Consider the following 14,623-nt stretch of genomic DNA (forward strand, 5'->3'; position numbering starts at 1 on the left):
CTTGAGCAACAATTGGCACTCTCATAAAAACTGTATTCTATTTGTAATGTACCATTCCACAGCTTCTCTCTCCAGCTTTTCTCTTACTGACATAAGTGCAATGTGGTCAGAAGACTGTGTACTATTCTAAATCGTGATATTACTTGGCAACAAGAGCCAATGAATCTTTGCACATAACAGGTGTGGTTTTTTTAACGTTCACTAATGGATTTTCATATTGTAATCTGTTTCAGTTCTCAGCTAGTCTGGCACCTAAGAGGATGTTTGAACTTTTCACTATATAAAACTTGGAACTATTGCTACCAGCAGCTGGCCCTAATAACCCAGACTTGCTTGATCTCTCCACAGCTTGGAAGCTAAGCAGGGTCAGTACTTCGACGGGAGACCATCAAGGGAAAAAAGGGCCGCTATTGTAGAGGAAAGCAATGGCAAACCACTTCTGCTCATCTCTTGCCTTGAAAACCCCACGAGATGGAACTTCAGGCAGTCACTTTAGTTTGTAGTACCTGAATCCCAAGAATGATACTAATTTCCAATTTAAAAAGGTATTCTGCATACCTAATTACATTTCACTGAATATACTCCAATTCCTTTTTTCACAGAGAAGTTTAAACATTTATAGTTCTAGAGGAACTACTCAAATACAGTTAGCAGTATCGCTTTGGTCCAATTCGGAAACAAATCAGAGAAAGACATGATACTGAGCATACACTATTGATGGACAAGTTGGGCAAACTCTAGGGCAAACAAACCCCAGAACTCTTCCACCTGTTTAATGGAGCATAGTACAACACTGCTCCCTTCCCCCTCATTCAATGCAAAAAAATGCTCCAGGTTTGCGTGCAACAAATGAGCTCTCATTGACTTCAGTAGCAAATTGCAAGAAGTACCCAAAATTTTGTGGAAGATGCATGAACAATCAAGGGTGAAGGTTTCATCACAGGGGCAGTGGGCAGGCATCCTTCAAGGTCACACATTTAAGGCCTGGAGGAAAAGGCCTTGCCATTTGCAACAGACTGATTCAGCATGCTGTACCTTCTTTTTCTGCAAAAATGACTTCTTGTTGTTTCAAGATGGTTTCAAGAACTAAATCAAGTCAACAATGATTAAGTTTAATTTATTTTGAAATTAGTTTGGTGAGCATCACCTCTCCCTTTGACAATATAAGAATCCACTTATGGTGGCTTTTCACAAGGGGGTATCTGAAGAGAGACAGAGAAGACCCTTTAACCTTCAAATACACTGATACCAAATACACTGGCAAGAGTCCTTTAAAGGGAAGAATGGTTGAGGTATTTCCCCTGTTCTAATAAGAAAGTTCCAGAGATATTCTGTCTGTGGATGTCTGAAGGGTAAGAGTCAAACATCACACAGCAAATACTGCGTAGCTAACAGTATGTACTAGAATTTTGAAAAGAACAGGAAAAAAATTAAACGAGCACACCTCAAAATAAAATACAGTTATTTCAAGCGGAGAATCAAAGATTTACATAGCTGGCCACTCTAGGTTTTAATGACAAGGGAAAACAAATCTCAGCATTAAAAGTATCTTGTTTCAGTCATTACAGCTTTCAGACACAACATACAAGAAACATCTTTATTACTTGCACCTTTCCTATTGGTAAGAATCAGTTATACCACATTTCATCTAAAGATATGCACTCAAAAATAGAAACCCAAAATGTAAGAACTGCAGTCATACATCTGAAGCATATAGAAAAACTCAGTTCTGTCCGCTGATAACCATTTTTCAAAGCTTTATTCACTCTCTTGGATGACTATAAATAAGTGTTTCCACTATGGAAAAGAAAGTTTAGCACAGTACATTTTCATGACTGGGGGAATGGATTTTTCTGAAGATCTCTTCAAAAAGGGCAAAAGCTTAGAAAAAAACTTCGAATGTTGGAATACAGTTCTTTATAAAGTCCCTTGTAAAAATTAAAAAAGTTAAGAAAAAGAAAAAAAATACAAGGCCCAAGATGATTTATTGCTTTTCTTCAGTTTCCTCCTTCACTTCTTTCTTCTCAGGTTCTTTGCTCTCATCCTTTACAGAAAGTTCTTCTAATTTCTCAGCAACTTTATCAGCGCTATCATTTTTGTCTGCTCCTGCTAAAAGAGGTTTCAAGATACCAGGAAAGAAAGTTATAAAAATGCAAGAGAGCATGGCTTGAAGCAAAGAGTCCTAGGTTCAAGTCTCTGCTCGACTGTCACTTACACAATGGCCCTAGACAATATTTCTGCTTAACCCACCTTTCTGAGTTGGTGTGATAAAATGGAATAAGCCCGCATTTAGACACCCTGTGTTCTTCAGAGAAACGGCAGGGTCTAAATATAGCAAGATACAGGAGTTAGATAAAAAAAATTATTGCTGTAGGTTGCTTCCTCACATCACTGGATATTATATTATAGTCCTGCCATAGCAATCATTTGCAATGGGGTTTTCCTGGCTGAGCACAATTCAATGTGTGGACAACTGTTACAGCGCAATGTCCACGGAGGAAGAAGAGATTGGATTTATACCCCCCCTTCACTTGGAGTCTTAGAGTGGCTTACAAACTCCTTTCCCTTCCCCACAACAGACACCCTGTGAGGTAGGTGGGGCTGAGAGAGCTCGGAGAGAACTGTCCTTGAGATAACAGCTCTGACAGAACTATGGCTTGCCCAAGGTCATCCAGCAGCTGCAAGTGGAGGAGTGGGGAATCAAACCTGGTTCTCCCAGATTAGAGTCCACACACTTAACCACTACACCAAACTGGCCTCTGTGGACCTGGCCTCTGCTACTGTATTAACTCAAGACAATCAGTGCAGACACTATACCGCTGCCACCCATCATGTTCCCTTCATCTGCTTGCTCTGGAACTTTCAGCTTTTTAGATTCCATAATGTATATACGTCTTTCAATGTGTCTCTATATGCTCAACATCTCACTCCACAATTTAAAAACAGGAGCCAACCAGCTTTCCCACTGTTAAAAAGAGAAGTGTGTTCTATTTGACCACCAAAAATCCTATGTTGGGAACTGCTTGGACAAAAGCCATGTGGGATGGGGGCTGTAGTAGGGAGAAGAATTATGTGAGATACAGTGAGAAAGTTGGCTAGATACAACCCTCTGTGACTGTGAACTCAAGAAAAGCTGAATTTTTATCCAGTCATTCAAAAAGTTTCAGAAATAACAGCTAAGAGTGATTTAATTTCAATATGTGGCAGGGATTTCACTGTGACAAGAGAATTACGTGCAAGGAACTATGAGCATTTCAGAACATCCCACCACTGTATTAATACCCATCTATGGCACAACTAAATTGAAATGGGTAGTTTTCTACTTAGTGTTGTTCTGAAACAGATTACTTTACAAAAGTAACTTAGAAGTGCAGAATATTAAGAAGAGCCTCTGATATTTAAAATGTGCCAAGATCAATTGAAACAGATTTCCACAAGTAGAGAAGTGTTCACAGTATCCTGGATCATCACTCTAGCAGGCCTAAAAAGCACCTTGACTGAATATTGCAGTCAAGCACAGAGTGAGCCTGCAGACAAACAATCAATGAAGACTTGTTATATGTAAACCGTGGGCACTGAGCACACTACGGTTGCTTAAGAGGAAGTCCCAACCAGACCACACTGAACAGCATACTTGGTCATTGCTTTGCTTCACCTTACTAACATCTTCCTGCAAGCTCATACATGTAATTTTAATAGACAATCTGAAAGCTGACTCATTTATTTTAAAAAAGCAGATAAAAATCCGTACACTTTGCTTTTTACTTATTGCGATGCATCGCTTTGGACACACAAACTTTCCCTGCCTGTAATTTTTTTTTCCATAAAGGAGAGAAATCCTAGGAGGCTGAAAAACTGGGCAGTCAGAAACACATACACTAGTATGAGGAAAGTCTCTAATACTTGACCGTATATGCACTGTGCATCAACAGTCATTTGGACTCAGTACTCACTGTAGTGTTCCTTCACCAGAACAAAAAGGCAAGAATAATTTCTTACCTTTCTTTAACTTCTTATCAACTTCATTCCTACATTCTTCAAATTTTGCCTTGAATTTCTGTGCATCTGTTTGAGAAAGCAACACAGTCAAGTACAGTGCAATGGATCTAGCCACTCAAGATGTTTATTTCTAGTATCTCAAACTGCCTGGGTAAACACACCTGTACAAAAACTGAATGGTAATTTCCAACTGCACATGCAGGAAGGTGATGTCTCCTGAAAGGCATCTTTCATGGAGGCTCACGATTTTTAGTACCAACTGCAAGTTGCCTCTTCTCTGCAAGCAAATGCAGTGGACACCCATGCCCTAATGCTTAAGATTTCAATAATCATAAAACGGTTTATACACATTAGGATTTCTTATATAGTAAGAGCACATCCTTCAAAAATGTGACTTGTCAAGTTTACTGTTATGCTACACCGCCAGCCTACATGGCCACAGGAGGTCACTGTTGTTCAATGGTAGGCAGTCCGAAGCAGCTCACATTTCACTTATCAGGAAAAGCCTATTTTTTTTAATTTCAAGTACTACATTAAGCTGATAGTCTAGAAACTTAGAAGGAACAATTTACTTAGAAGGGCTGTGTACAGTTAACTCCCCTTGCTTTAAGTTTCACAAAATGCCCAGACTAAAGATGGTCTGCATGCTCCCGAACATTCTCCCACATCTTAATGGCCTACATGCGACAAAACTACAGTACGCAAGATGTCCACCCCCAAAAAAGAATGTGCAAGCACCCAAATACAAAAAAAGCTTAAATTAAAGACTGTATTTTGAATAGTAATAAAATACACCAAATATACATTAAGCGATGTTAAGATTTTGGATAAAATTTCCTGAAATGCTTCAAATGTTATCTCAATTATTGCAGCAAAATTCAGCTATAAGCTTGTCAGGAACTGATGCAGCTCACAACTCAACACTGACACTACACACCCACAGCTGACTCAAAGTTTCAAATATGAGGCTGTTCAAAGACCCAAAATGTGGCCCAAAATTGTTCACTACTAGACATACTTCATGGAAGGCCAGGACACTGATAAAAGTTTGAGTAAGAGAGAGGGACTAACAAGAGCAGGAAAAGAGATACAGTCACAGAAGACATGGAATAATACAAAACCTCATGATTTAGCTGGAAAGGGGTCTCAAGTCCTATCAGTGCAAAAGCAAACATGGTACAGAACAAGAGAAATCAACCATTTTTTCCCTACCTCTCCAGTGATCCCCTCTAAGCTGAATTAGTGTAGAAGCTAGCTCACAGTTTCTGATCCTCTGGCTCACACATTTTAGTCTTAGCTCAGGAAGGATGGCTCCCAAACAAACTAATTTATGCAGCAGTCAAATCGCTCGCTCACAACTTTAATGCCAGGAGCTCACAAAGTAGAATGTTTGCTCACAAGACTCTACAGCTTAGAGGGAGCACTGTATCTGCCTACTGTAGCCCATCATAATTCTTAGCCCTATTCCTTCAACGCTGGCTGGTTTCTAGAAGTCAGTGGTTTGGAATGTGACATGCTTCTGTTGCCACAGTCAGCCTTGCATGTCAAAGCGTCCATTGTTACAGGATGGCCTGTTTTTTAACAGGGAACAATCACTAGGAGAATAAAATGCAATACAGAATACAGTTTATGTACACAAACACACTGTGACATTAAATAGCTTTGTAACTTACTTTCTGCATTTAAAAAACGAATTGCCAGAAGTTCTGGCTTGGGGCTCTCATCTGCAAAGTCAGCATGTGTATTCCACACCCATGCCCTGTCACTCCCAGCATTCGGCTTCAGCTCCATCAAAGGCGTAACTGGAGAAAAAGAAGGGGAATAAAACTGCCTGGGCACAGGTACTACTACAACAAATACATAACTCTATCCCAGAAATATACCTTGTTAGCACCTTTACAAGACTGTTAGCTGAGGTTCTAGTCTTGACATATGAACAAGTACACAGTGATTTGGATACTATCCATGCATATCTGCACCCCAATACTTTGTCACTATTTTAGTGCTTGTATTCTTTGCAGAGCTGCTCCACAGTTCAGACTGTATTATTCCATGTCACCATTTCTATTTATTGTGCACATTTTATTTCAGGTCAGAAATGTTCTGTAAGCCACAGACAGGTTCCCTGGGAAACTGAAGTATGTCTCCCCCAAAATCCTGAAAAGCAAAGAATGGTACCCCCCCCCCATCTGTAGCTTACATAGCCTTTCTGCTTGGGCCATAGGGTGATCCGGGTTCTGTGTGTTGATATGCAGGGCTTCTAATAACTTTTTGACCCCTTTCTGCTGCAGCTGTGTAAGCATGGCAAACATTTTAGTTCTATGTATAGAAAGAAGTTTTCTTCACATGCACCTCTCACAGAAACCTGTTTGTCATGCTCTCCAAGCCTCATGTACATTTGGCTTCCTTAGGTCAGATATGTCTCTGTTTTTACTGTACATAAATATATACATGAATTTAATAGGTATAGTGTACTAGTTCTATGTATAGAAAAGTTTTCTTCACATGCACCTCTCACAGAAACCTGTTTGTCATGCTCTCCAAGCCTCATGTACATTTGGCTTCCTTAGGTCAGATATGTCTCTGTTTTTACTGTACATAAATATATACATGAATTTAATAGGTATAGTGTACTAGTTCTATGTATAGAAAAGTTTTCTTCACATGCACCTCTCACAGAAACCTGTTTGTCATGCTCTCCAAGCCTCATGTACATTTGGCTTCCTTAGGTCAGATATGTCTGTTTTTACTGTACATAAATACATACATGAATTTAATAGGTATACTGTACTAGAAAGACAGTGTACCAAATCACATACTGTAATGATTTGCACAGATTTTTAAGGTTTTATCTCTCCTCATCAAGAGGCGAACGGTCCCCTTCTCTTTGTGCTTGAGGAGTTTTACATCACCAGTGCCACGCTCTTTCCATTCTGGAAGGTCATTTTCTGATGCAAACCGGAACAGTTTTGCACGCCTTTGGGGGGGGGGGGAGAAAAAGCCATGAATTAGTTTCTATGCAGAACTTCAATCCAGAGATTATGCTGAAGGATGTCTATTAGCCTCTCTCCAGGTGACATGACATCCCATCATAGGTTTCTCCACTAGCGTTTCCTCATACAAGTTTTGTCCTAAATCAATACTAGGACATCAGTAGCAAACTTCTTGGTTTAAGATGGAGGCATCCAGGTGATGCGGAAAAACCAAAGCCAACAACACTTTCATATGTATATAGTCTAGGCACTATTTTACTTAATATTACTTTGGTTGCAGCTCAGCCTGACAGCCTTTAACAAACCCTGTTGAAGTTTAAGCCTAGAAAAGCCACTGTAGCAATTCCAACTTCTGACAGACAAGAAACGCGGTCACTCTAAACTAAAACTGAGGCACACTTTACTCTTACACCTGGAAAGGTTCGCTTTTAAAATGTCTAAGAGTATAGGGTGCGGCGAGCCTTAATTTAAAAGAATGAATTTGATAAAACTACAATATATAAAAGCGCTTGTATTTTACTAACAGTGCCAATGTGAAGGATGTGTTTGAGAAGTACACAAGGCATCAAAGCAAAATCAAATGATTAAGACAATCCTGTAAGTAGAATGCTGGTGTTCTGTGGTTTTAGACTAAGCTTTCAGTGCAAGAGCAAAAACAAAATGTAACTGGCACTTTAAAAACTGAAAGTATTGAATTAATTTATTATGGTCAAAGACCAACACTAAAATACATAACATTTGAAAGCATATTTTTGGTGTTTACATCTTGACTGACACTTTCAGCTTAGGTTCACATTACCCATAAGACAAAACAGAATTATCTATCCCTGGATAGATAAAAGAAGGCAGCCCAGAGTAGTAATTCATGCAGAAATACAATGGAAAGCCTCCACCAAAGGCAGGAAGTTCCACCAAACCTCTGAATTATGAATAGGTGAATGATCCAATCACAACCAAAATAGAAGAGGCAGAATTACCCACCTCATCTTAGAAATAGGTAATGACAGAGTAGTGAATCAAACAGAGACATCCTGGACAGCCTCATCCATGGCTTTTAGGATTCCTTACTCCACACATTGTATTAGTACCCTCTGCCAAAACAGAGCCTGAGAATTACTGATATACCACCATCATTCTACTTACATCTTAAAGAGCTCTTCCTCATCTTCTTCAAGAGTTCTGATTTCTTGTTCAGGAAGGGAAACTATGGGCTCAAACTGGGGGTCATGGTTAGAATCATCTACATTGTCAGTTGCTGCGTCATGCTCCTCATGCGCTTCCTGTGGAAAGAGTATTTATTTAATTTTAAACAGTTACTTGCCACCTTTCTACCTTGCAGAACTCAAGGCAGCTTACAATATAAATAAAACACTCATAAAGATACAATAAAGACCCCAGCTTAAAATTTCCCAATTAGGACTGCCAATAAAAACTAAATGAGTCAAACGCAGACCTAAAGAACCTGTCTTCAACTGCCTCCAGAAGACTGAAAAGCAAAGGGGGTCCAGGTGAACCTCCTGGGGAGATTGTTCCAAAATCCTGGGACTACCACCAAAAAGGCCCTCTCTTGTGAGCTCACCAGACAAGCTACTCTGATTGCTGGAACAGAGAGGAGGGCCTTTCCCTACGATCGTAATTCTAAGGCAAGAACGAGAAGACAGTCCTTCAGACACTCCACTCCCAAGCCATGTAGGGCTTTAAAGGACAAACCCAACACCTTGAATTGGGCTCCAGAGCAGATCAGTAGCCAGAGCAATTGCTGTACTATTGGGGACACATGCTCCTGGGAGTTGGCCTTGACAAGTGGTCTAAGCTGCAGCATTCTGCACTAGCTGCTGTTTCCAAACACCCTTCAAGGGTTGCTCCAAATAAGAGCTCAATACAATAGTCCAGTCTTGATGTAACTACGGCATCGATCACTGTGGCTAGATCTGACTGAACCAGAAACCGACAGTGGACTCATCAGCCGAAGCTGTGCAAAAACACTTCAGCCACCTTATCTGCTAAGAACCTGGCTGTTCTAGGGCAACGTAATATATAAGGTGTGCTAAAAACAAAACTGCTAATTGGCTCTTCCAAATATTCTCCTAAAGGTCCATTATATTTTCAACACAACAGGCCACCAGCAGTACATTTAGAATGGTTACAACCGAACTGCACAATTTCTGAGAATATGTAATATTTCTGAGAATGTGTAACAAGTTATGTAGACACCTTTTACTGAGTAGTAAATTGACTAACTGTACTTCTCTACTGCATTCTGGAATCCATTATTTTACTATCCAATATTATAAGTATATACAGTTTGCTCATTCATGAATTTATAAAGCTGTTGCATATCTTAGCTGACACTTTCAAAAACATTAGCTGACACATTACTAACCTTCAGATTTCTGCCTATAACAGATCCCCACCTACCAAAAACACAATGTCCCCTCCATATAGATCCATAGCTGTGCTGACAAGACAGATCCAGGACTAATATAGGCTCTACCCTCTATTTGATCTGAGTGCCAAAATGACATCAACACAGCCCATACCAGAGAACACTGTAATCAGGCCTGTCTGCGTTCTCTTACCTCCACCCATCCAGACTATGATGCATTTAGAGAAGCAGTACAAGTTGTGACCAGAAAGTCTGTATCTCTGAAAATTTGTGTATCTTCATCTTTCATGGTCATAACAGCCAGTTAAAGGGGACATAGAAATTGTTCTTAGATTCTCATGGGAGACCGGGATCTGCAGGAAGAAATGAATCCCAGCCCCACCTAGCCTCCCAGGTTTGTAATATTAACTATGCTTTACTTCAACCTCTGCAGCTGTTCATAATTACAACTAGGAATAAGCACATTTTAACTAGGATTTTGAGGATGCTAATGTGTCTGGTTATTTATAAACTAATATATATTAGTATTATTTATTTCATTTCTATACCTCCCGTAGCTGAAGCTCTCTGGGTGGTTTACAACAAATTAAAAGCTTTGGACATATATACCACACATACACATTACCATACAGATGCTTCTGAAATGTTTCAATGCAGTATTTTAAAGAAAAAAGCTATTCTGCTGAATCAGAGAGGGTCACATCTCTATTTTCAAGCACAGAAGGAAGGCAACAGCTCCCACAATCATTTGTGCTACCCTGCTTCCCTGAAAATAAGACCTACCCAAAAAATAAGCCCTAGCAGGATTTCTATGCATTTGTGGTATAAGCCCTAGTGTGTATTCTTGAGAAAAAATAAATATAAGACAGTGTCTTATTTTCGGGAAAACATGGTATTGACCAGTGTGTACAGTGCTACTGACCACTGAAGCTCCAACAGCTTTCAACAAAGATAGGTGAAGGCCTACTTCCCATTAATTTACCTTAATGGTTTTTAAACCCAACTACATCAGTGACCATCATTATGTGGCACAATTTCAAAAGTGTGTTTTGTGAAATTATCTCCTTTTACAACAATTCCATTGAGTGATTCTAAAGTCTTAGTTTAATAGGGAGAAGTCTGTATCCTTTCACTGTAACGTTTGTAATTTTATATGCCTCTGTCAGTTTTGTCACGCTACAACAGTGTGTAAAAATGGAACCTGGAGGTTTTCAAGTTCAGACAAATTTATTCTTGCACTGTATGCCCAGATTCAGTCCTTTTCAATGGTTGTCTGGTTAAGCAGATTTGGAAAGTTTCAAAATGTACTTAAGATAACACTGTCCACATTTTTCAGGGTACAGAACACGGTACATTTTAATCCACATGGCTGGATGATGCCACTGTTATTGTAGCCATATAAAGTTAAAAGAGTCAGAAATGCAGTCCAACAGAAAATTCATTTAACATTTTGTAGCTCAGCACAACAGTTCTAGGGAGTGAACAAATCTGGGTTATTTACAAAACTCCAGCTGTGTTACAGCAAACTTGTTAAAGCAAGAGCATTATTACATCAAGACCAAACAGCTTCCGGTGTTTTGCTTGTTACATGTTTATATCCACAGAAATGGCTAGAAAAGAAAGCAAGCATCCAGTGCTGCAATTCTATGTAAAATTACTTTAGATAAACTTTTGAGCAACATGCATACAGGAATTAAGCTGGAAGAATACTAAAGAGAAGCACTCCAAGCGACTAGGCATACTGCCTTAGGAATTATTACATCTAACAATAAGGAATACTGTTAAGAGGAAAATGAAACAAGTGATGAGCAAAGAGATCATCTCCCGCCCAATTACTTTGCAGGACATGAATGAGCTACTTAACACGTGGGGCTGGCTGCTTCTCCCCATCCTGAACAGCAGGGGGAGATTTGGGGAGTGGGGGAGAACACACATAAGGTGCTGTGTCCCCTTAAAAACAGATGTATTGCGGCAAAAGATTTCACATAATGCATCCTACTTTGTCACATGCAGCATTTTCTATCTTGCTACAAGGCCTACAATTACGGTTCAATAAATCTTTCTGGTCGGTGCTACAAGGCTCTGTGTGTAAGTATGTGTATTTTGCCAGGCTACCTCCCTGGGGAGAAAAAAAAGAGCATTAATTTTCTTCTTCAGCACACGCACGTGTTTTTAATTGCACAGAGGCTGCAGGTAGATGTTTCAACCCACGCAACCCCCCCAGGCACAGGTATCTTTTACCAAGGCCACCAACCCACCCCGACCACCATGCAAGCGCATGCATTCTCCTAAACGGTTCAACAGGCCGAATTTAACCCACACGTACAGTCGCCGCCGTCCCCACACAATAAACTGCACCGGCAGCAAATGCCATCAGGATTCCCTGCCCGAATTTTCCAGAGAAATCTCCGCTTCAGCTGTAGGGTCTTCGAACCCTTTCGCCACAAAAGGGCTGTTTGTTTTTTAAACAGATTTAAGCGACCCAAACCCCTATAGGGCGTGTTTTCTAGAGCACGGGGTGGGAACGGAGATAAAAGAGACCCCCCCTCTTTAAAAAAAACCGTTAAGGAGCCCCACATTCCAAGAGCAGCAGCAGCAGCACACGAGAATCGCGCGCAGCACACGTTGCCACAGCGGCCTTGCTGGCCGCGTGTGTGGTGGGGTGGGGGACGCAAGGCGGCGGCCGAGGCCTTGCCTTTTCTCCGTAACATTTGCAATTCCGCATGGTTTTTTTTTTGGGGGGGGGATGGGAGAGCAAAATGCCTACCAGGCCCCGCGCGTGCCCGGGAGGCCCCCCTGCGTTTATTTCAGGCTCGTGAGCGAGGAGAATCGCCCCTGAGGAAAAAAGATGAGGAGGCGGCGGCGCAGCCATGGAGTAAGCGCAGGGCTCGGGGGACGGGGACTCTCAGCGCGGGCCTGATTTCGAATCTCTCCTTCTCCCCCCCCCCCGGCCCGGGGTTGTGTCCCGCTTTCCCTCGCCTCACCTTCGTCTCGGCCATGGCGGGGCAGAGCAAGAGATGGCGGCGGCGGCGCTGCTGCTGAGGCGGCGTGGAAATGGAGATGGGGTTGGCTGAGCTGGTTCCCGGGGCGGTTGGGCCCGGCTCCCGTCTCTCCCCCTCCTCCGACTTCTTGGCGCTCGCTTCGGTGCGGCCTGTTCGCCGGCTGCGTTGCCCTCGTTCCGCCTGGGCGCTGCTGGCCTCCGCTCGCGCTCGCCGCCCCCGCCCACTTTTACCTCATTCCCGCAGCCCGCGCCGTTGCTGCAAGGGATGATGGGAAAAGGAGGCTTCTTCTTCCCCCTCGAGGCGGGGAGCCGGTTTGGTCTTAAAGGTGCCATTGGACTCTTGACTTTCTCTTCCCCCTTGAGTTCGCTTCCCGTCTCCCGCCCGGGAGCTGGGGAGAAAATATAGGCCAAGAGAAGGAGGGTCAGGTTATTCTCTGGCAGTGTGTGCAGGCTCTCTCTGTGGTTGTTTCACCCTCCAGCTCAGCGGGGTTTACTCCTCAAGGGCGTTCCGAAAGCGAAGGTGCTTTTTCTGAGGAGGTCCAAAGTCTCTCTCTAAAACATGTGTTAAGCAGGACTCCAGTGGCTGCTTCAGGATACTCACGCAAATTTATGCTGGAATACATGTCTCCAGGGTGCCATTACTGATGTGGGTTTTCCGGGAAATTTTTAATCAGAAAAATGTCCAATTCACATCTGGAATAAATAGTTCAAATAACCTCAGGTGAGTAACTTTTTTAGGAGGTCCAAACTCTCTCTCTCAGACATGTATTAAGCAGGACTCCAATGGCACACAACTTGACGGCATGCGCAGAACGTCTGAATAATAATGATATCAGGATGCTGTATCTGAGCTATATACAGTGGCTTTTATTTACAGTTATTTACACAGTCCTTTCCACCATGCGGTATCCCAGGTTCATAGAACTGACCGACAAGGTGCTTCGCAATACACTCTTCCACTGGTGTGGAACGCTTGCCTCTGGACTACATTACATATATACAGTACTTGCACCAATCAGAGTCATTTTGCCAACTCATGGTGACATAGTTAATTAGCTGATGCAACATAGTGCAACTTGCATCTGGTGACCCTGTCACATGACAGTCTTACCTGTCACCCAGATCAGTTTAATCTGACATGTGTGCATCATTGGCTGTCATCTTGCATACATATAATACAATATGCCAACACAACTTTATGCTGGAATAAATGTCTCCAGGCTGCCATCCACTGAGGTGGATTTTCCAGAAAAAATTCAATCAGAAAATTTTCCAATTCATATTTAAAATAAATAGTTTAAATAATTTCAAGTGGGGTAGTCATGTTGGTCTGAAACAGCAGAACAAAGTTTGAGCCCAGTGGCACCTTTAAGACCAACAAAATTTTCTGGGTATAAGTTTCCACATGCATGCACGCACGCACGCACGCTTCTTCAGATACCAAATAGTTTAAATAATGTTAGCGAAAGAAGGCAAATGTACCAGGTACAAGCCTGGACCATGTTAAAAAACAGGATTTTGTCCATGCTTCATCTCTCCCCCCCCCAGTCCATCTAAATCGCCTGTTTACAGCACAACCCTGACAACAGCAGGTAATCAGACTGTATGTACATATGTGGTGTAGAAAAACTTAGCATTGGAAAAATAGGGCAGTGGGGAAATTTCTGAGATTTTTTTCTACTGAAAGTTTTCCAGCCACATCGCTGAATGCTACTAGTAGAAGAAGAGACTGGATTTATACCCTGCCCTTCATTACCCAAAGGAGTCTCAGAGTGGCTTACAATCCCTTTCCCTTCCCCTCCCCACAATAGGTGGGGCTGAGAGAAAAGCTCTGAAAGAATTTATGACTGGCCCAAGGTCACAGCAGCAGCTGCATGTGAGGAAAGGGGAATCAAACCCGGTTCTCCCATATTAGAGTCCACGCTCCTAACCACTACACCAAACTGGCTCTCCAATCTTCTAGATTGCCATTTTATTTTAATGTTGCATACTAAAACAGCTACCTGTCTGGAATGACACACAGGAGCTTGTGGCACAAGGATTTACAGTGCAGTCCTGAATAGAGTTACATCCATCAAAGTCAAGGGATTTAGGAAGGTGTGACTATGTTTCCAGAGTCCAGTAGTACCTTCGAGACAAACAGGAGTTTCAGGATACCAGCTCTCAAGAGTCAAAGCTCCCTTTGTGAGACACAGTAGAGCAGAAGTGGAGATCTGTGTTTAGGATTGCACTGTTACTGTGGCA

General features: G+C 41.9%; 1 protein-coding gene across 1 annotated transcript; it reads right to left on the bottom strand.

Moving 5' to 3' along the window:
* Positions 1-1,139: 1,139 nt before the first annotated feature.
* RANBP1 (RAN binding protein 1) lies at positions 1,140-12,615 on the bottom strand. The gene is made up of 6 exons (XM_015423789.1): positions 12,363-12,615; positions 8,136-8,272; positions 6,819-6,976; positions 5,673-5,801; positions 4,000-4,065; positions 1,140-2,109 (listed from the first exon to the last, which is right to left on the bottom strand). Exons 1-6 carry the CDS (start codon positions 12,375-12,377, stop codon positions 1,985-1,987), a joined length of 630 nt encoding a protein of 209 aa, XP_015279275.1. The 5' UTR covers positions 12,378-12,615; the 3' UTR covers positions 1,140-1,984.
* Between the last annotated feature and the right edge of the window lie 2,008 nt (positions 12,616-14,623).

This window comes from Gekko japonicus, unplaced genomic scaffold (genome assembly GCF_001447785.1).
Source record: "Gekko japonicus isolate JY-2015 unplaced genomic scaffold, Gekko_japonicus_V1.1 scaffold137, whole genome shotgun sequence".
NCBI classification, from domain to species: domain Eukaryota; kingdom Metazoa; phylum Chordata; class Lepidosauria; order Squamata; family Gekkonidae; genus Gekko; species Gekko japonicus.

What these genes read in the sequence shown, in the direction of transcription:
- RANBP1 (XM_015423789.1), bottom strand. An exon ending in GAGGAAGAGCTCTTTAAGAT is followed by an intron (nt 6,977 to 8,135) that starts GTAAGTAGAATG and finishes CCCCCCCCAAAG; the next exon opens with GCGTGCAAAACTGTTCCGGT. An exon ending in TGATAAGAAGTTAAAGAAAG is followed by an intron (nt 2,110 to 3,999) that starts GTAAGAAATTAT and finishes AACCTCTTTTAG; the next exon opens with CAGGAGCAGACAAAAATGAT.